The following is a 22,653-nucleotide window of genomic DNA, read 5'->3' on the forward strand; positions in this document are numbered from 1 at the left end:
GTAGTAGGAATAAATTATTAACTCTATACTTGGGTAAACTATAGATATTTTTAAAAGTTAAAGAGAGGCATTAAAATATTTAAATGAGTCAGGCAGAGTAGCACATGTCTTTAATCTCAGCATTTAAGAAGAAGAAGCAGGTGAATCACAGAGTGAGTTCTAGGACAGCCAGAGCTACATAGTGAGATCCTAACTCAAAACTAACAAACAAACAAAAAACAAATAAAAAATTAAAATGAAATGTTATCTTCCAAGGATAAAGACAGTAATAAAGATAAAACTGATTGGACAGAGGGGGCAAGGAAAACAAAGGCACTCATGTAAATAACAAGCAAAGCCTACAGTAAAGTCACAAGATCCAAGAGCAGATTAAAGAACCTGTCAAAGTACAGTGAGTTAACACTGAAAAACAAATAAGATCAATGAACAAATGAGAGAAAATCGGTTAAATAATTTAAGTAAGATAAACAAAATAGAAGCACATAAATTGAAAGTGGTAAGATTGAACATATATTAAACAAAAGAAATTCAAAGCACTAATAAAATACAAGCCAAGTTATTAAGATTACTTTATATCAACAATCTAATTACAAAAGAATATGTCCTGGAAAAATTAGTAATTTCAAATAATAAAGTACAATGGAGATGTACAAAGCACTGATAATTATGAAGGAAAAATTAGCAAATTCACTAATATAGTAAGGATTTTAAAATAGAGAAAACCCATAAGAATATAAAACATGAATGCAAAACCAGTTCAATATTATGGACATGTATAGAACCCTGTACTAAAAGCTGGAGAAAAGATATTCTTTTCAAACAAATATGAAATATACAAAAAGTTGCCTGTTACAAAATTATAAAGTAGACTTCAACAAATAAAAAAAACACAAGCCCTAATGTAAGATAGGACTATTTTCTGATAAAGTAAAACCAGAAGTGTATCACCAAATTAACTAATATGATACTAAGAACAGTAACAGGTGCATCTCAGCTAGCCTGGTGGCATAGGCTAGGTAACTCCAGTTACTCAGGAAGCTGAGGATGAAGGATCACAAATTCAAAGCCAGCCTAGGTAGCTTAGTTAAGACCTGAGAAGTTCAGTGCTTGCCTAGTTATGCAAGAGGCTTTGGTTTCAGGATAACATCCCTTACTCTGTCCTACTAAAGGTATACTAACTCAAAAAAACACAGGAAGAGCATAAAACCAAACAGACTTGTAAACACTAAAAAGCCTGAATGAAACTTAACCAGTATAAAACTACCTGTAAAGCCAAAAAGAAGTAAGCAAGTTCTAAATTGCGTAAGAAATAGGCAACGGCTGTTCTATACAACTGCTCAAGATCCAAAATGAGTACAGGTGGGGCACAGGTATACTATTCGCTCTGTAAGGCCTTCATTTGGCAGGATCACATTCAAGCTCTGGTTTGTTTTGTCAGGTACTGGCTTTAGACTGAAACATTCTAGTAGATACAAAATGTTTAAAAGGTAATTGTCAAAACTCTCGGTGCTGATCCGCCTCCTCCAGCACTGCTTGACTCTCTGATCTGCTACTTTGTGTCCCCGTGGATATCACTCTACAGTGCAATGTGCAGGTGCCTTTGTGAGTAATTTGGGGAACTTTAGGCCTGCCTTTATACAAGGCCAGTGGCAAATCTTCCAGATTCCAGCAGCTAATGCTACCTCAACTGTGGTGCCTTCCCCCAAGCTCTGAAGAAAAGTTATGCTATGCTCTGACTCTGGCCATGTCAGGAGAGTCAGGAATGCTCCCATGCTGGGCAATCAGGAAGTAGTCAGGCACACCTCAAGAGTTCATTTCTATTAGGAATAACTATAACATGCCAACACTAGTTGTCTAAAAGAGCTGTTTTAAATAACATTATAGTAGGAAGGATAATTCAGTACCAATTATTCCTTTCAACATGGCCAAATTTATAAGTCACATAATGCATTTGCAAAATCACCTAAGGATAACTTTCCATAGTCAAATAACTAGTCAAGAATAATGGTGGCACATTCATGGCTTTGAAATTTATATTTAACATCTTCCAAAAAAATTCTGCCAATTAAAGTGATATGCATTTGGGCCTCTGCAACAGGCAAGAAAAATAAAGAAAAATTTAAAGCAATATGATTGGGGAGATAGTTCAGGGGGTAAAGCACTTGCCATGCAAATGTGAGGACCAAGTATGAATCTCCAGAACCCATGGTGGTGGTTTGAAAGAAAATGGCTCCCAAAGGGAGTAGTACTATTAGGAGGTGTGACCTTGTTGGAGTGGGTGTGGCCTTGTTGGAGGAAGTGTGTCACTGTGGAGGTGCGCTTTGCGGTCTCATATATGCTCCAACTAAAATCAGTGATATAGACCACTTCCTTCTGCCTGCAAGTGTAGACATAGGGCACTTGGCTTACTACTCCAGCACCATTTTTGCCTGCAAGCCGCCATGTCACACCATGATAATGAACTAAACCTCTGAACTGTATGGCATACCAATTAAATGTTTTCCTTTATAAGAGATGCTGTGGTCATGGTGTCTCTTCATAGCAACAGAAACCCTAACTTAGACACCATGTAAAGCCATACACGGTACAGCATATCTATAACCTGAGTCTTCTACTGCAATATGAGAGGCAGAGGCAGGAAAATTCCCAGAAGCTATAGACCAGCCAGCTTAATGTACACAGCTGTGAACAAGAGACTTTGTCTTAAACAAGGTGGAAACTGACCTCCACAGACACCCACATTTACACACCCAAATGTAAGCACATACACACCTGTACCCATACACACTATACATACACGTATAGAAAGCAATAAAATCTGAAAATATACTCTTTTAATTGAACAAGAACTTAAGGATTTAGTCAGCAAATGTCACGCTGGAACACAAAACTACTGCTACCTCGTCTTCACCCAAAACAGAAGATTCATTTGCTGAACACTGTCCCTGGCAACAACTACACCATTAGACAAGGGTACAAATGAAGATGCAGTTGTATCTTCTTTTTGTATATGAAACTTAGATTCTCTGTCACTCTAAAAACTTAGGAAAATTTCAAGTTTAATAGGTATTAGAGAAAAAAAGAAGCCACCAGGCTCTCAGAGCACCATTCTCAAGCTCACTATTACGAGCAGGTAAGATGCTCTGAGCATCTTATTATGAGCAGGTATGGCTGATGCTTTGTGAAAGGGGGTGAGGCACAGACAAAGGGACCACTGAGGGGCAGACAGTGCGAGCAAAGAGTCTCTAGAACACAGAAAGAAGACATGGCTAGGGGAATGTCTATGGACAGAAAAATTCATGTTTATTTACCGTTCCATCTTCCATCAGTTTCAGACAAGAACCAAAATCTGCCAACCGAATATGTCCATTCATATCCATCAATATATTGTCAGGTTTAATGTCTCTGAAAAGATAAATACATTTTAGTTGGAAAATAATCAGGCAGTCTTTTTACATGAAAAAACTTCAACTTCTTTTTTAAAGAATACTCTTAAAGCCGGGTGTTGGTGGTGCACACATTTAATTCCAGCACTTGGGAGGCAGAAGCAGGCGGATCTCTGTGAGTTTGAAGCCAGTCTGGTCTACAGAGAAAGATCCAGGACAGACTCCAAAGCAATACAGAGAAACCCTCTCTTGAAAAACCAAAAAAAAAAAAAAACTGTTTTAAAAAATGGGTTTTACAGGTAATGTGAATCCTACCTGTGATTCACATTAAAACTTTCTAAAGCATTTATCATTTCAGTAATTCCTGGAAATAAAAGTATTATGGTAATTTCATTCTGAGAAGGGTACTTTTGGGGAAGAAAGGATTCTTTATTGAGAAGGTGGTCACACAACACACAGACATGTCACTGTACACTCTAGTGGCAGCACTTTCATCATATGTGCATAGCTTTTAAAAATACAGGGCAAAGTAAGAGTCTCCTATAAATATGATAATGGAACTTTGTGGGTAGGTTTACATTACATTTTTCATTTCATAAAGTATTTTTTAGCTTACCCATACAACTTGTTTCTCCTAGAATGTATTAAAGTGGTGTTGATTTTTCTAATTAAATATATATTTTATCCAATTCTCAATTAGAATGTAGCTGATGACTTCTGAAATCTATATGCTGTATTGATTTCTCATATTTTTGTTATTTTTGTCATTGTAGTGTGGTTGGCTTACACTCTGAGGCACAATGTCACTCTGAAATTGTTAAAGCTCACCTCAACTCACCATGTCACCCAGACTAGTACTGAACACCTGGCAATTTACTTGCTTCAGTCTCCATATGCTATAATTATAGGTGTGAACTACCACACCCAGCTTCTCTTGCATTTTTATAAGATTAAAACTAAAACCTTGTTTAGAGCTTTGCACCCCATGTAGTTCCCAAAGCGCTTGTTATCTCTCCACAGCTGCCCATGTGGGTACAATCATCTACCCTGTCTACAGATGAAGCAACTCAGACACCCTGAGCTTACACTAAAGGCCTCTGCCAGGATTTACAGGCAGGCAGTCTGCCTGTCTCCAGATTCCATATTCTATACCATTAGCAAGATTCAAACTCGAAATCTGTCTTTAGTGACAATTTACGAGGGACTAAACTAGTGAATTTTAATGAATTATTTGTGTTTTTAATAATTTTTAAATATTTGCCTATTGCTCTTCCCCTATTTCTGTATTTTTATTAATTTTAATTAACTTCATTTTACCTCTTTCTTCTATGTAATTTAAGGTAATTTTGCTATCTTTCCCAACTTCCTCAGTTAAGAGACTTAATTCACTTTTCACCTCACTCCTTTTCCAATATTTTCATTTAAAATTAGCGAGTTTCTTTTCCTGCTGCAGTTCCTGGAGCTATATCCCACAAGTTCTGATATGGAGCACTTTTATTTTCTCTTCATTATAAATATTTTTGTAATTCCCATTATGATCTCTCAGTCACAGCTTACAGAGAAGACATTTAGAACTAACTGCCTATTACCTCAGCACTCTGAAGAATCAGAAGTTTATGGCCAACCTGGTCTACAGGAAAAAATAATAATCATTACACAAGGCTATCTTGACATCTCAGAAAGGAAAAGTCTCGACTCATGAATCTCTATTCACCTTTAGGGTCTCCACCACATTATAATTTTAAACCCAGTGTTACTGGTTAGTTAACAGTTATCTCCCTTCTACACAGAGCTATGAAGGTCCACTGAATCTGCAGTATCCAGTACTGATCTAATAAAGCTTGCCTGGTGATCAGACTGCAGAGCTAAGCCACTAGTTAGCTACATACCTAGTTAAGAGCTAACACACACACACACACACACACACACACACACACACACACACACACACACAGCCATTAGTTAATCACACACTTAAGCCATAGAGGACAGGCAGTGGTGGCCACACCTTTAATCCCAGTACTTGGGAGACAGAGGCACATGGATCTTTGTGAGTTCAAGGCTACCTTGGGCTACGTGAGAGTGAATCAGTCTAAAAGAAACAGAGCTCACACCTTTGATGCCAGCACTTGGGATGATCGACGTTAATCCCAGCGCTAGAGAAGAATATAAAGTGGGAAGAGACGAGAGCAATCAGAGGCAGTCAGGGCAGAAGGGAGTCTGACAGCCCTTTCACCCTGAGGTATGGGTAAGCGCTAGTGGCTGGCTGTTTTGCTTCTCTGATCTTCAGCTTTAACTGGGTTTTTATTACTCAGTGTTAGTATGCTGTATAGAACAGTTGCTGTTTTAATAATTTCATAAACTCAAGAATGTCCTGCAACTGGACATCTCAGAAGCTGAAAAGCTTCTCCCGATGATAAACAACAGCACTTTACTTTCAGAAGCTAAAATCAAAGTCTAGAACTGAATGAAACAGAATCATTTTTCCCCAATGAAGTAAATTTAATAATATTTGGTGATTTTATGTAACTATTATTGTGTCTGCCAGAATTTCCTTATATCCCTATGCTGGACAAGTCTATTGCTTCCAGTTTTCCCACTAAAGGCAACACTACAACTATACCTCATAAAGAAAATACTGTGATCAGTGTTCTCACAATGTAAACTAGTCACATTCCAGATTATTTCCTTATGATAAATTCATAGGCAATTTGGATAACATACATTGAGCTTTTGAAAAAAACGAAAAAATGAATGTATCCTTGCCAGGAGAAAAAAATATAATTATGGTGTCACAACTTAGTCAACAATGAAAGAGTAAGCAGTTTCTCATTCTGTGGCAATGATAGGAATATCAATCAATTTAACCTTTGTCAATCTCCTAATTGAAACAGTATTTATTTCTTTGATTACTTGTGATGTCAAGTATTTTATTCATACTTGTACATCACTATGTTGCTTCTTTTATTCATTTATTTGTAGCCACTAATTAACCTATATATTAAGGCTTTTAAATGCCCTATATTTTCAAAATACTGGCACATTCCTTTCTATTACAACCTCCTAACAAATTATTTCCTTATTTCTCAGTAAATACCTCGTTTCCATTTTCCTCTATTCTTTGTTTGCCTCTATTAGTTACTCCTTCACTTTTTTACTGCCAGAAACACTTCCTAGAATAAATAAAGAACAAATAAGCCTGGCCATCTTGATATAAAGCTCTGAAATAAGTGGCTTTACATAAAACCATGACTTCCTTCAGGAGAAAACAGAAGCGATGTCAATGAGGTCAAATGACCCTTTCACAGAGGTCACCTAAGACCACTGGAAAACAGATATTTACATTACAATTCATAACAATATCAAAATTACAGTTACGATGTAGCAACACAATAATGTTTATGATTGGGGTCACCACAACATGAGGAGATATATTAAAGGGTCACAGCATTAGGAAGGTTGAGATTCCAAATTTAAACTCTGAACAACATGATGAAGGTTAATGTGACATCAGAGACTGAGGCACAGGGCTTGCACCCGGTATTCGCACACACGCAACGGTTTCCAGTCGAGGGGTTTTATCAGATTCCAGAGTGCAAACAAGTGGCTCTTTTCCTTCTGCTTGTTTTGTCCTATTGCAATGTATTTATCTTATTGTATTTTATTTTAGTGTTATTCCTTAAAAAAGACTTGTTTTTTTAAGGAGAAACAGAAAGGGAAAGGATTCAGATGGGAGGGAAAACAGGGAGGACTAGGAGGAATAGAGGAAAGAAAAACCATAATCAGCATATATAATGTGAGAAAAAATCTATTTTTAATAAAAAGAAAAAAGATAAAGTTGCCACCATAATTTCATAAAATGGAAAACTAATATACACTAAGAGAAAATAAAGTGAATGACAGCTATTGTAATTTAAGAAAAGCAGCATTCGAGAGAAAGATGCCATGAGTCAGGATTCAAGCAGAGGTGTTTTGTTTTCTTTCTTGTTAATTCGGGAAAGAGATCATAAAAAGGGGAGTGGGGAAGGGGGAGACCAGGCTCTGGAGACAGGAGCAGCAGGAAAGAGGAGAGAGAAAAGAAGGAGAAAGAGAGGGAGAAGGAGAGAGCAGAACAGAGAGAGGGAGAAAAGAGAAGGATGGGAGGTGGCAGGGCCCTTTTAAAAGGGAGCACAGTGAATGTGCACCGGTGGTGCTCTTAGAGGCTGCATCTGAGGGCGTGTCCTATCAGAACCCCAAGGACAGGCCAGTATACATTCTTCCCTTTTCATTTATTATACAAAGATGAGGCGTCAGAAAGGGGTAGTAGGTGAGGCCAGGATGAGGACACTGTGTTCTCAAGACTACTTCCTGTCTATCTGGGGGGCACCGTTCATCTCTAGGGGACCTGGGAAAGCTGGGGTGCTGGTCATGTCCTAGAGTAGCTGGCTATTTCACTTCACCGTCCAGGCTCTGTGGAACCCTCAAGGTGCCTCCTGGACCTGGCAAAATGCCATTCTTGGTGGATCCAAATGGACTCCCTAGGGATTGAAGCACCTGATCCTTTCCCATCACCACAGCATCACCGGACATGTTTGGTAGTCTTGTGCCTCCAGCTCTATGGGCAACAGCTGATAGCCCTGCCACACTAGCTGATTAGGAATGGTCAGTGGTCTCCAAAACACATCCCTGTAGGAGCAAGGGGGTATAGACGATGACACAGCTCCCATGAGTGAGGCAGAGAAGTAAGACCCAAGGTTCTGTAATTCCTTGCATCCCAGGAATTCAGAGAGGGTGGATTTTGAGACAGGAACAGATCACCCAGTGAGTCCTCACTCAAAGGATGGGGGACAAGGGCTCTGATCCCAAGAGAGACACAGTCACCTGGTTCCAGGACTCTGAAAAAAGCCAGAAGGCTAGGAAAGGACTGTGCTGGAGAAAGGAAGTCTAACATCCAGGGGAAGGGTCAGAAGTGGATAACCCCACCAGAGACCCAATGGTTGGTACTGAATGGAAGGCAAAGCCATCAGCAAATGAGAAAGCAGGTTTATTGTAGGTGGGAGAGAGCAGATCTACTGAATGTGAAGCAGATGGGTAGGGTCCCAGCATGAAGTGATTACAAAATGCTGGGAAGCTGACTTTTGGTAGGTGTACTTCACATGAATGAGGCAGGACAAGATCCCATGGCTTTTATCAAGCAAGGATCAATCAAGAAAGGCACAAGCTGCCTTGATGATTCGTCAATCAAGAGGTGGGCTGAAGGACCAGATGGTCCCAGACTGGCCACAGGCCACTGGTTGGGTTGTCACACAAAGGGTGGGGGCCAACGGCTCAGAGCCTGAGAGAGCCGTGGTTGCCTTGTACCAGAACTTGAGGTCAAAAGGTGAGAAACCACACTTGCAGGATGAGAGGAGTCCTCACTCGTGGTAATAGCCTAAGGAGGGGAAGGTGGAAAGGCTCATCACTCACGACGATTTTGGATGGAAGGACCTGGCGATCTAGAGAAGCGAGGCTATGTGAACCAGGTTCCAGAGACCTGGCATGCCTCAAACTGCCTGCGGGCAGGAGGAGACGCCCGAAGAGTCTTTCCCGATCAGGGAACCAATGTTGTAATTTAAGAAAAACAGATACCATGAGACGGGGTTCAAGCACAGGGGCTTTTATTAGGGAAAGGGATTATCAAAAAGGGAAAAGGGAGGGGGGAGATCAGCCTCCGGAGACAGGAGCATCAGGAGAGAAGAAAGGAGGGAGAGAGGGAGGAGATTGAGAGCAGAACAGAGAGAAGGATGAGAGGTGTGTAGAACCCTTTTAAAAGGGAACATAGTGAATGTGCACAGGTGATATTCTTAGTGGCTACAGGTATGGGTGTATCCTGTCAGAACCCCTGTACACATGCCTGAATACTAACAGTTGTGTATAAGGTTGGAGAATGTTAAACTAGCACAATGCATCATTTGATTTAGAGGCATACTTGAAATGTGATTATCTAGTATTTAGTACATATAAATGGGAGGAAAATAGAATAAAGTATTAGCAAAGAAATGTAAAAAATAGAGGCAGTTACACAAGCAGAGTATTTTTGGCTCAGCAATACACAGCGTTTACAAAGTCTCAACCATGTTACCACTACAGAGAAGCATACGTGGCAGATCAGTGAGAGCAGGCCTAACAAAAGTAGTACTAGAATCAGAGTTAGTCCTCAGCCAGCTTAGGAGAGTCCCTAAGAGTCCTTATAAACTGTCTATAGTTCCTCAGTCTTGAAATATCTGAATAGATGTCATGATACCAGACATGGGAGTAAACAGTAGAAGGACAAAGCTCTAGAGAAACTAGATAAGGCTGCCACTACAGAGCAAGCTTAAGAGAGGAGCTACTTTTCAATCATTGTTTTACTCACAGTATTGTACGTACTTATGGAGTATGGTGTGATGTGTTCATCCCTATGCATATCTCCTTCAGAGCAGCAGACAGACTCCTCATGCCTGTCTTGGACAGCCCATATGTACAGAACAATTGATGTGGAAAGACAAAGATCTAACAATTCTGACCAAGTTAACAATGATTCAGAAAGTCACAAACTCTCTACAATTATAAGTAGTAATGACTGAAGTTTTGGCTTGCAATTGTCTGACTTCTTTTTCCACCCAATCCTGGTCCTCCAACTTCCTTCTGTGGGTTAGAGTTACCCCTAAGATATTTTATGCTATTTGTGGCTATTGTAAAGGGTGATGTTTCTCTGATTTCTTTCTCAGCCCATTTATCATTTGTATAAAGGAGGGCTACTGATTTTTTTTAGTTAATTTTGTATCCTGCCACATTACTAAAGGTGTTTATCAGCTGTAGGAGTTCCCCGGTAGAATTTTTGGGGTCACTTATGTATACTATCATATCATCTACAAATAGTGAAAGTTGCACTTCTTCTCTTCCAATTTGTACCCTCTTGATTTCCTTTTGTTATGTTACTGCTCTAGCTATAACTGGAAACTAGACACCAAAATACCAAATAATCCAATTAAAAAATGGGATACAGATCTAAACAGAGGATTCTCAACAAAAGAAACTCAAATGGCTGAAAGACATTTAAGGAATTGCTCAACATCCGTAGCTATCAGGAAAATACAAATCAAAACAACTCTGAGATACCATCTTAACATCTATCAGAATGGCTAAGATCAAAAACACTGATGACAGCTACCATCTTAACATCTATCAGAATGGCTAAGATGAAAAACACTGATGACAGCTACCATCTTAACATCTATCAGAATGGCTAAGATGAAAAACACTGATGACAGCTAATGCTGGAGAGGATGTGGAGTAAGGAGAACACTCCTCCATTGCTGGTGGGAGTGCAAACTTGTACAGCCACTTTGGAAATCAGTATGGTGGTTTCAAAGAAATTGGGAATCCATCTACCTTGAGCCCTAGAAATACCACTCTTGGGCATATACCCAAAGGATGCACAATCATACCATAAGCACAACTTCTCAATTATATTCATAGAAGCATTACTTCTAGTAGCCAGAACTGGAAGTGACCTAGATGTCCCTCAACTGAAGAATGGATAAAGAAAGTGTGGTACATTTACACAATGGAGTATTACTCAGCAGTAAAAAATAATGATATCTTGAAACCACTTTGTACACAGGCCTACTTTTTTCATCCAATAATAAATGGTATATAATACACACTCACAGAAAACAAACACATTTTCATTTTTTTGTGTTGTTTGAAACAGTGTCTCACATAGACCAGGTTAGCTTCTAACTCACTCCATAACAAAAGCAGGTCTTGAACTCCAGATCCTCCTGCCTCAACTTCTCAAGTGCTACAACTGCAGGTATATACCACCATGGCTAACTTATGTAGAAAAAAGTATAAATGATGAATTATTTGACAGTTTATAATAAGATTATACCATAAACATCAAAACTATCAGTGTCTTTTAATTTTAAAAAATCCTTTTATATCTATGTTATCCTTTAAAGTCTTTTCCTGTGTGTGTGTGTATACATATGAGTATATATGTGTGGGTTTGTGTGTATGTGAGGTCAGGGGTAAATTTAGGGTATCTACTATACTTTCTGAGACAAGGTCTCTCAATGAACCTGGAGCTCATCAATCTGGCTAGACTGCTGGCCAGCCATCTGTCTCTAAGGATCTGCATTCCTTACCCCAGTGGACATGCTGCCATGTCTGATTTTTACATGGTGCTTACATGGAAACCAAACTCAGAGCCTCATTCTTGATATCTCCCCAGTGCAAGCCTTTTCTTGAGAAACATAAACTATATAACAAGTCTATAATTTATGGCCTAGAATTCTAACATCAGAATATAAGAACCAACCATAATGAAACTGCTGCATGCTCATTTTGGGAAGGACATTACATGTAAATTCAGTCATGAGTGTGTTCAAAATTTGCCACAAAAATGCTGCCTGCAAGTGGGCATATGTAGATAATATGTATGTACATGAACTAACAAGCAGACACATCAGCTCAATAAAGCAGATAAATAGTAACAGTAAAGAACAAGACCAAAACAATCTCAAAATAAAGTATTTGCAAATGAGGTACAACTAAGCTGTTTCTAGATATAATATCGTAATAGCCAGATGGAATGGCAGATTGGCTAACTCACCTGTGCACATAGTGGAGCTGATGAACTGAGTCAATGGCTATCACCATCTCAGCCAAGTAAAATCGAGCCATGTCTTCAGGCAATCTATCTTCAAATTTGCTGAGCAGAGTAAGTAAATCCCCACCAACATAATAATCCATAACCAGGTACTGTGAACAAAAACAGAATGTACTCAGTAAGTAAATATGATAAAAATTAATATACTTAATGCATCCTGGGGCCAACTGGGACTAGGCTGAATACTTATGAAGGTTATTTGTGTGATTAATTCTCATTTAAGTATATAAAATAATCATTAATAATAGTAAAACTTCTAAATGTTATAAGTAATGAAACAAAATTTTAAAAATTGGTATAAAAGGCAAGATTATAATTTTTGCTGTTTTTTGTCCTTTGTCAAGTAAATGATAGTATCTCTCACTTCCACAATAGATTTTTCTCAAATATACATAAACAGAAGCATATCCACTTTAGACCTGTGTGTGTGTGTGTGTGTGTGTGTGTGTGTGTGCGTGTGTACACCAAAGAAGGGGAAGGATATATATAAGAGTGTTCAGCAGGCTCTCTGAGTTAGATGACAAATGATGTTATAGAGTTTGTTACATTTTAGATTGTTTTCAAGTATTTATTACTTATACATGTCCATATGCATGTGTACCACTTGGCATGCCTTGATGTTACAATGATTTTATTTTTTCTGAAGATTTACTCAATTTTTATTTTGAGTACAAGTGAGTGCCTGCAGACATGTCTTTGTAGCAAAACTGTGCCTAGTTCCTATGGAGGTCAGAAAAGGGTGTTGGATCCCCTGGAACTAGAGTTACAGGCAGTTGAAAGCTACCATGTGAGTGCTGGGAACAATAGACAGCACTAGCCATCTCTCCAGCTCAGTAAGTTATTACAAGATGAAAACATGTCAAGGCTATCACCGTGCTGACATTATGGTTTAAGTTTGGCTTTAAAAATTCTTTCATTCTGATACTTGAAAAGATTTTCCCAATTGTGTAAGTTTTTAATTTTCACTTTTTATCCTTTTTTTTTAATTTTTAAAACAATCTCTTCTCTTTTTACATACCAATCCCAGTTTGGGGAAGAATATGAGGGAATGGGATGGTCAAGATGGGGGAAGGACAGAGAGAGATTGAGAACTAATACTTGAAAAATTTTAAGCCTAGGAAATGTATGTCGCTAGGTGATGGTGGTGCATGCCTTGAATCCCAGCACTCTGGATGCAGAGGCAAGCAGATCTCTGTCAGTTCAAGGCCAACCTGGTCTACTGAGTTAGATCCAGGACAGCCATAGCTGCATAGAGAAACCCTGTCTCAAAGAAGGAGGGAGGGAGGGAAGGAGAGAGGGAGGGAAGGAAAAGGTGCATGTCAAAGAAACTAATTTTATTTATTTAAAGCCTTGAAAATTAGGGAAATTATACTTCAGTCCTGGTCTACAGATAACTTGTTGTATTTAAGGCCTAATATTTAACTAGCTCTACTCTGAAGCTTATAACAAGTTAATGCAATGTAATAAAATTCTATAATATTATCAGGTTGCAAGAAATGGAGACAGTTGTGGAGAAGAAACTTTCATCTCTTACAAGAAGCTCAATGAGAACTGTAGCAAGAAAAGACTAAGGTACAAAAAAGGAGCAATTAAAATAGACTCATATTTATGTACAGAAAGTCATGCAACACAACTCATTCTTTAGTATATGTTTACAGAGTGCCACTTGGAACTATTGGATATGACCATGGGATAAAGAAATGGAAGACCCTACACCAAGGGCTTTTCCCTTGACAGAGCAAGCTGTTCTTATTACACCAGACTCATAAAATAGCTGAAGAGATCACTGAATAGCTAAAAAGAATTATTATTTCAACTTTTTCTATTGATGGTCAGCATTCAAAATGAGGTTTCCCAAACTATCTTTTAAGAACCGTTATCCACACACTATTCTATGCTTCCTCTTATTACTCAAACTCCAAGTCTATTCCCTCCCAAACTATCAATGTGCTTTTACTGAATGTCTTCCATGATAAAGACAATAAAACTGATAAATATGAAAGTACTCCTACAGCTTCTTGCCTCCTAAATTGAGTTCACAAACTTCCTTTACTTTGTTCTTAGAAGTAAACTGGATGCTAATAAAGCCAGAATCCATCATGTTGGGGGGAAAGGGAGTAAAATCCACAAAACTCTTTTATTTTTTTTATTTTTTGGTTTTTCGAGACAGGGTTTCTCTGTATTGTTTTGGAGGCTGTCAGTCCAGCCTGGCCTCGAACTCACAGAGATCCGCCTGCCTCTGCCTCCTGAGTGCTGGGATTAAAGGCGTGCGCCACCACTGCCCGGCAAATCCACACAACTCTTAAGAAAAAAAGAAAATATAAAAATGAACCCTACATTCAATGGCAGTTTGTCATTAGAGAGACAAGATATTGGAGCATGCTGATTAACTGGAAGTTGTTCTTTGGATCTATTTCAGCACTAAGGTCTTTTTGAGTCTATTACTAACTCTGTATGTAATCTGCTGCTATCTTTATCCACTAACAGCATCCTAATTCAGACCACTGCCTCTCTCCAGCATTTACTGCTACAGATTTAGGTTAAAATGTGTAGGTTTCCACAACAATGAAAAATGGACTCCAGAACTAGAAGAACAAATAAATTAATTCACCAATTCTATAAACAATTTTTCAGATTCCTACCATGTGGTAACATCATACTCATCAAATGAAGGTACAACAAATGAGTAGGAATATACTTTCAGAAAGTTTATACTCTACAAAAAAACACAAATTAATGATCAGTCTCAAAGCATCATACGTATATTGGCAGGAATAAATGTAGAGAATTGCCTCAGGCAATTAAAGAATTCAGCTAGATATGGTGACCCAGGTGAGTAACCCTGCTAGTGAAGGAGCTGAGGCAGGGAGATCACAAGTCAAAGGCAGCCTGAGTAACTCAGCAAGACCACTGCAAACTTCAAAAACTATTTAGTGCTAAAGGTGGAGCTTTGCAGTAGAGCTTTCCATAGCATGCATGAGGACCTGGGTTCAGTCCCCAGTGCCAGGAGTATAGAACAAAAAAAGAATCCAATTTTCAGTCTGGCTCAATGATTCGTCTAAAATTTATTTTTGTCAGGATGTAAGGACTACCTTCTAACATATGAATGCTTATTATGTAAACTGAGTTGCTAAACACTCTATTATTTTCTTTCATTCAATTGTGATGTACCTTCATCATCCTTTAAGAACCCAAAATACTCACCTCTGTCCCTGGGTCTGCTGTAGGTACCTATGTTTATGTCAATATTGTTCTGGCATTCTGAATAATTTCTCAGTAAAATTAAGTGTCTCACAGAACAGGTTTTTACTCATGAACTACTTTAAAAATATCATCCAATACGGTTAAACTTTCTCCAAACTCATTCAAATAAATATAAACCAGATGCAACAATCCTAAAATAGATGAAGAAAACAGCCTTCCAAATGAACATCACTTCCTAACTGTTTAGAAGACAAACAACCCAAAGAAATTTGGCCAAGGATATTAACAGACATTTACAGTCTCCATCAGCCAAGCAACACATGCCCCACTGCCATACTGTGTCCGCAAATGAACGACAAAGCAGCAACAAGATACATTGTGTGGCTATGCTTTGGCAGAGTCAGAAGCAACACTCGCTTCACATCAACACAGACCATAGTCCTTTGGAAAAGTCGCTTTATAGGACCAAAACTTTAATTATGGAGCTGAGGCTACGACTCCATCAATGAAGCGCTTGCCTGGCATGCACTAGGGCCTGGATTCTGTCCCTAGCACTGCACAAACTGGGCATGATGACACACAATCATAAACCTAGCACTCAAGAGCTAGAAGCAGAAGTATCAGAAGTTCAAGGTAATGTTCAGGCTACATAGCAGGATAGAGGTCAGCCTAAATACACAAAGATGGTATTATTTGATCTAACATTACCCATCTGAGCAACTCATTCACAACTAATATTTCAGCCAGGGGTGATAGAACATACCTGTAATAAACAGCCTCAGGAGAAGACTAAGGCAAGAGGATCACAAATTCAAGGCTAACTCAGACTAATACAGTGAAATCCTGTCACAAAAACCAAAAAAGTCCAATATTTAAGGGAGCAGTAAGCTCCAGGCTCAGTGAGAACTGTATTTCTTGCTAGTGCTATAACTCAGCAGTTATAACATCCACAAGTCAGACAGTCTCTAACATCCACTGGGTATTAGGTTAAAGTCCCACTAACCACTCCAAATATAAAATATAACATAAAGTCACTATACCACACCTAAGAGTTTGGGGCAAAAGTGTCGAGGATGCAAGACCAGCCTGAGTTACATAGTGAGTTTAGGTCCGGCCCTGGATATATAATAAGACCTTATTTCAAAATAATTTATAAATAAATGATAATTCAAGAAATTATAGCTTAAATATTTTCCTTTTTCCCTCAAGCATAAAATAAACAGGAAATAAAGCGTAAGAACACATGAGAAAAAGACAAATTTTTCTGATTCATAATATTCAAAGGCATAAGGATTTCATGTGTTAGTGTTTGATATAACAGTTTGGAACATAATTAGTTTTCTTAAGAAAAAATATTCTAATCACATCTTAGCATCATACATTAACTTTGTATCTTCTGCTTAAGCACATTAAAGGCACGCGATATAACCCTACACTTTTTCATGGTATGTGCATAGTAGTATCTAGGAAAGTTGGAAATTCAAATTCAAATTAACTACCACAAATTTCTTGAGTTATACAGCAGTAAACATGTTTTGTTACTTTTAAAAAATGGTCGAAAGTTACTTTGAAAAATATATTTAGAACAATTTCTGTTTTGGTATCTAAAACTAGATTTGTCTATATTCTTAAATTATTTTATTTTCTAATAACCTTTAAAGATTTATTTTTTATGAGTGTGCATAGGCACTAAGTGTATGTATATGAACTGCAGGTGTCCAGGTGCCCATTTGGGTCAGAGAACAGCATATGTCCCCAGGAACTGGAGTTCCAGGAAGTTGGTAGGAACTAAACTCAGGTCTTTTACACAAACAGCAAGTTCTCTTAACTGCTAAGCCATTGCTTCATCTCCAAAATAGGTTTTATGGGTGGTTTTGTTTTTGTTTTGGGTGGTTCAGGGGGATGCAATCCAGAGCCTTGTGTATGCTAGGCACAGTAGTTACCACTCAGCTACACACGCTCATTTATTTTTTAACATTTTTAAAAGCTTAAAAGAATGGCTGTGATGATAACTAAAACTTCTGAATTCTGTAAATGACAAGAATTTTCATTTTGATCCTCCTCCCATATCATTAATATAACTGCTATATGCAGATTATCTCTCAGAGAATGCCATTGAAGAAGAAATGCATATGCTAAGGTCTAATGTAAAGACTGCAGATCAGTTTGAATAAGTCAGAAGACACAATGGTAATAAGCAGCTTAGACTTTTTTTCTCATCTTAATACTTTTTGGCAAATTTTTGCTCTTTAAAATTCGACCTATGGGGGGGGCTGGAGAGATGGCTCATCAATTAAGAGCACTTAATGCTCTCACAGAGGACCGAGGTTTTGTTCCTAGCACTCACGACTGTCCCTAAATGCAGTTCCAGAGGACTGGATGCCCTCTCTTAACCTCCACAGACAGAAGACATACAAGGGGTGCACAAACATACATGCAGGCAAAGCATTTATATACATAAAATAAATGATTAAAATTTGCTGTTTTGCACTTTTTTATACTTACTTCTACATTTATAACAAAATGTAGTTTTTAAATGATGTATAATTCATGATGATAATTCTATCTCCAAAAGAATATGCTGGCAGGATTTTAGCCTTTATTACTTTTGAAAATTACCATGATAAATACTATACTTTGTCTAAGTGTAAATAAAGACCTAGTTTATATTCAATGTACTTATGAATTTTACTAATAAATCTACATATATTATATCTGCCTGGTATGTTCATTCCTAAAATCACAATAAGCAAACTAAATCCTACTAAACATCATCCCGTTCACTCTGACACCTAATAGTTAACACATGCAAAGCTTTATCCTATCACTTTAGAAACAATTCTGACTACAAACCACAATGATATATACCATGCACTAAAAAACAAATGCCACTGTTTTGTAGCATTTCTACCAAGAGCAAAACCTTCCACCTTGAAGGGAAGCTGATTAAGACGTAGGATGTTTATCAGGAGGTGAACAGCAGCAGGGTGTTCTAAGGGAGACAAACTTTCCACAGTGCAGGGAAGCTCCTTATGCTCAGGAAGTAAACAACTCAAAATAGCTTCACAAAGTCTCGGAAACTGACCAGATTCACTAGTACCAACCCCTCCTTCCAAGTGTACATAAACATTACCAACTGCTGAATGACACTGTTAGACAAGCCAGGCTGCCTTGGCTACTCAGAGCAGCCAAGCTACCTGGAAAAGCACAGACCACTTCAGACCAAGTGAGCTGCCCACAGAGGACACTCTCCAACCTGCTGAGCTGCCTGCGTGCAGGTGTGCAGTGCTCTTCAGGCTTCCAGATTTTATGGACTATCAATCATGTTGGGTGGCTTTTGGTGACAGAGCTGCCTGTGAGTCATTTCTGCTCTGTAACCAACCCTAATGCAGCAACTCAATGGCTAACCGAGTTGGACTTTGGTGGTATAGTACTTTAATATGTCATCAGTTCCCCATCTAAGGGGTGGAAGTGTGCTCAAATGTCCCACAAAAACTGTCACAACAATTGTTAAGTCATAAACATTTGTTTTCCTTTCTATTCAATTTTTAAATTCTGTTTGCTGCGCACTAAATTGGTCTTAAACCCAATTTTATAGTTTTTTGAAAAACACATAGGAGATAACAAATAGTGAAATAGCACTGTTTTCACACCTGGATCTGACTTGACATCAGACAAAAACCTCATGTGTATTATAGCTATATGCAAACCTTTAGTTTCACTTTAGCTAAAGATACTAAGGATCGTGCCATTTATTTCTACCAAAGACTTAGAGATACTGTACACATACATACATTGGTTGTATAACCGACTTTAAAAATACAAAGCTAAAATAAGACAAAATTTAGTTCCAACTGGGAATTCTGCAAGTTACTATTTTAACATGTAGAATTTCAGCACAATTTCAATGTTTCCAAAGGACTTAAACAGGTATGGCATTAAAGACAAATGTGGATCAGATGAGTCTTACTTTTTTACTTTTTAACTAAAAAATATATTTAGTATTACTGGCCATCTTTTGTACTTCTGGGGGGAGGCAAGACCTTGAATATGCTAGCATGCTAGCACATGCCCTGCCCCTGAAATGCATGCCTGGGCCTCCTCTCCTGTCTTTAGTCTTCTCAGTGCAGAGTCTCCATCAGCTTCCTGACCACTCCCATGAACTCTCTCCTTGGAATCTCATTCACTGTAGGCACACCTGCACTTTCCCGACGTTTACAAGCATTACTCCATGACTCTTGTCTGCCCTGTATTTACTATTATTGTTAAAAGAAGACAGATCAAGTTACCATAGAGAGGCAGACAGTAAATACTATAGATTTCAGATGCAAGAGGCAAGATTAGGATTAAGAGTGGTTAATTACATAAGAGATAAAATAAATATTCATATTTCCTTAGTTTTAAAGTCAATCAGTGTCGTTCCTGAGGTCTTCAATTTTTTTAGCAATTGTTTTCAATAAAACAATGAGTTTATTTTCCCTGATCATGATTCAGCTCTGAACACTAGTAAATGGCTTTTATTATCTAATAAATAAGCTTCTCAGAGATCACCTATAATAGCTTTAGACTCATTTTCATCTTATTTTTAGAAGTTCTGTTATAATGAAGTATTCTGTTTTAAATTTACTAACTTTACTAATCAATTCTTTCCTGTGGTTGAGAATGAAGTGACGTGTGGTGTATCTGGTCATGTATGTGTGTACTATATTCTATTAGTATGGATGTGTAATGTGCTTTCATAATAAACACAATGTTTTCAATTTAATACATTAAAAATCACTTCCTGTACATTAAAACACTCTGACATGATAGGTATGTATTATTAATAAAAATAAAATGTCATGATACAGCAATATGCACAGAACTCAAAATGCTATAAAGTTATAACTAGCTTGATAGTATGTAGACAATACGTAAGTCAATAAATGTAACTGTACTCCAAACCAACTTTATGAAGACTAAAACTTAAAAGTTTGTGTAACATTCTTTGTATCTTTCTTCCTTCTTGAATTAGCTACCTTGTATCTGTCTTGAAGAATCTTCAGACTTTACACTTCTGAATAAATGTACCGTTTTCATCATCTATACTATTTTTTTTTTTTTTTTGGTTTTTCGAGACAGGGTTTCTCTGTGGCTTTGGAAGCTGTCCTGGAACTTGCTTGGTAGTCCAGGCTGGTCTCGAACTTACAGAGATCCGCCTGCCTCTGCCTCTATACTATTTTACTATTTTCATCTATACTATTTTACATACATTAATTACTTGATTTTATATTTATCATCTAGTATACTTTATGTAAATAAAGAACAGTAAGAAGAGAGAACTTATATCTCTCCCTCACTATTCTCTCCAAAGACAAAGAACAGTGCCTAGCAGAGAGCACATATCCAGTAAGTATTTAGAAAATAAACAAAGACTGTCTCCTATTCTTTCTATTTCATTTGTCAAGTCTGGTATATAATAGCATCTCAAGACATGAATACTTCTCTAAAAGATAGAAATCTGGAAATAAAAATGGATCAAAAACCAAAGAACTATGCATAAATAGCAGGACAAGTAGTAGCATATTATACTGGAGAAAACCTTTTTTATCCTTTGACTTTTACTTCCCTGTCTCTAGTTTCTCTATTCATTGTTACTTATACTCAGGTGGTACAGATTCTGACATTTTGAGTTTTCTCTAAAGCTTTTTCTCCCAAGCTTTAGTGGAGTGGCCCATGATGTCATGTAAATGTAGCTCACCTTAACACAGCACATGGTCACATTGAAAAGTGTGTAAAGTTTTAAGAAGCAGAACACTACTAATAACATAAAAATAAAAACTCCTGAACTGTCTCCTATAGCATTTAATTGAAGGAAATTAAAACAGTCTGGATACAAGGGGATTTCTTATTTAAAGACATAAACAAATTAAATTTTTAAAAAACATCAAATTTCTCAGACAAAAAAGATTCTCACACCAAGTGTACAACTTACTCTGCAAAATGTAGTAATTTTTTTCTATTTAAAAAATCTATGTTTATATAGCACTTTAAGAAAACAATGCTAACTTCTGTCCACTAAAGACTAAGGTTAGGAAACTGTCTCTTACTAAGTTGTTGTCATCCTGGAAGGCGTAGTGCAGAGTCGTTATCCACTTGTTGTCCCCATTCACCAGCACGTCCCTCTCCTCACGAAAGCATGCTGTCTGAAAGGGAAGTATTTTAAAGAACACTTTATACAAACTAGAAAACACCATCCAAACAATTGCTCAAAAATGTGTATCACAGTATAAAAGTTTAATAATTTTTAGAATTGCTTTAGTCCAAAACAATCTGAAAAATTCACAGAATTATTTAGCTTACACAAAGACCAACCAAACCATTGCCTAGATGACAGAAATGTCCAATTTTCCCATATCCACTTTGCCATTTTTAAAGACATAGAAAATGAACAAAGCAAGTGCTTTTGGCTTTGTATTGTAGTAAGACTGAACTTGGGATCTTGTACATGCTAGACAGTCTTTGTACTCATGAGCTATGTCCTCAGCTCTTACAGTTAATACTGGTTATCCATAAGGAAGATTAAGTAGCCATGATACATGAAACAAATTATTGTACAACTAGCCCTAGTATTCTCATGAATATACACTAAGGACTTATTTGGACAAACAGAAGTGCCAAAGCCAGGAATTAAATAGCAGTATCTGAGAAAACACTAAAACAAGTAAATGTAACTGATGGGAGATGCCATTCTGTAAATCTGTCTCTTATTCATTGTTGAATAAAGCACTGTTGGCCAATAGGGTAGTAAGATAGGTGGGACCAGGAGTCGAATAGAACTCTGGGAAGGAGAAACACAGGGAGTCATCATGTAGCTGCCATAGGGGTAAGAAGTCTGGACCCTATTCTCCGGTAAGAGAAATACTTAGATTAACAAGTATGAAGTAAATATTTAAGTCAGAGCTAGCCAGTAAGAAACAAGCAAGGCCAACAGCTTCATAATTAATACAGCGTCTTGTGTGTTACTTAGGGACTGCAATTGTGGCAGAGCCCAATCGGATGGCGGGGCAGGTTGCTCTCTACATGTAACCTATCAAATAGTGATTTAAACTGTCAGTCAAGTTATTTAAAAAGTCTATGACATTTTGCTTTAGTTCACTTCAGGAAGAATACAAAATCATGTTACCTACTTAGTCTACTAAGTCCAGCTATATAGCTTAACTGACCTCAAGGGATGGTTTTCACTTAATATTTTAGAGGGCTGACAGAGCTCAGGAAACCCCTTTCCTGGCTTTATCTTACAATGGCAGTGATCTGAAATTTTAAAGACAATCCAGCTAGAATATCATAACTACTACTTCACTTGGTTGACAATTCCAAACTAAACAAAACTCTGAAGACTTTAGTCAA

At 37.7% G+C, this 22,653-nt stretch overlaps 1 protein-coding gene across 1 annotated transcript in view; it reads right to left on the reverse strand.

The window, feature by feature from the left end:
- Nucleotides 1-22,653, reverse strand: part of Cdc42bpa (CDC42 binding protein kinase alpha) — a 176,399-nt gene that overhangs the window by 97,378 nt on the left and 56,368 nt on the right. The window contains 3 exon segments of the mRNA XM_040737372.1: nucleotides 3,312-3,405; nucleotides 12,004-12,152; nucleotides 21,354-21,449. Of these exon segments, the coding sequence (XP_040593306.1) occupies nucleotides 3,312-3,405; nucleotides 12,004-12,152; nucleotides 21,354-21,449 (339 nt within the window).

The sequence above is a fragment of the Mesocricetus auratus genome, unplaced genomic scaffold (genome assembly GCF_017639785.1).
Source record: "Mesocricetus auratus isolate SY011 unplaced genomic scaffold, BCM_Maur_2.0 Super-Scaffold_100676, whole genome shotgun sequence".
Lineage (NCBI taxonomy): Eukaryota > Metazoa > Chordata > Mammalia > Rodentia > Cricetidae > Mesocricetus > Mesocricetus auratus.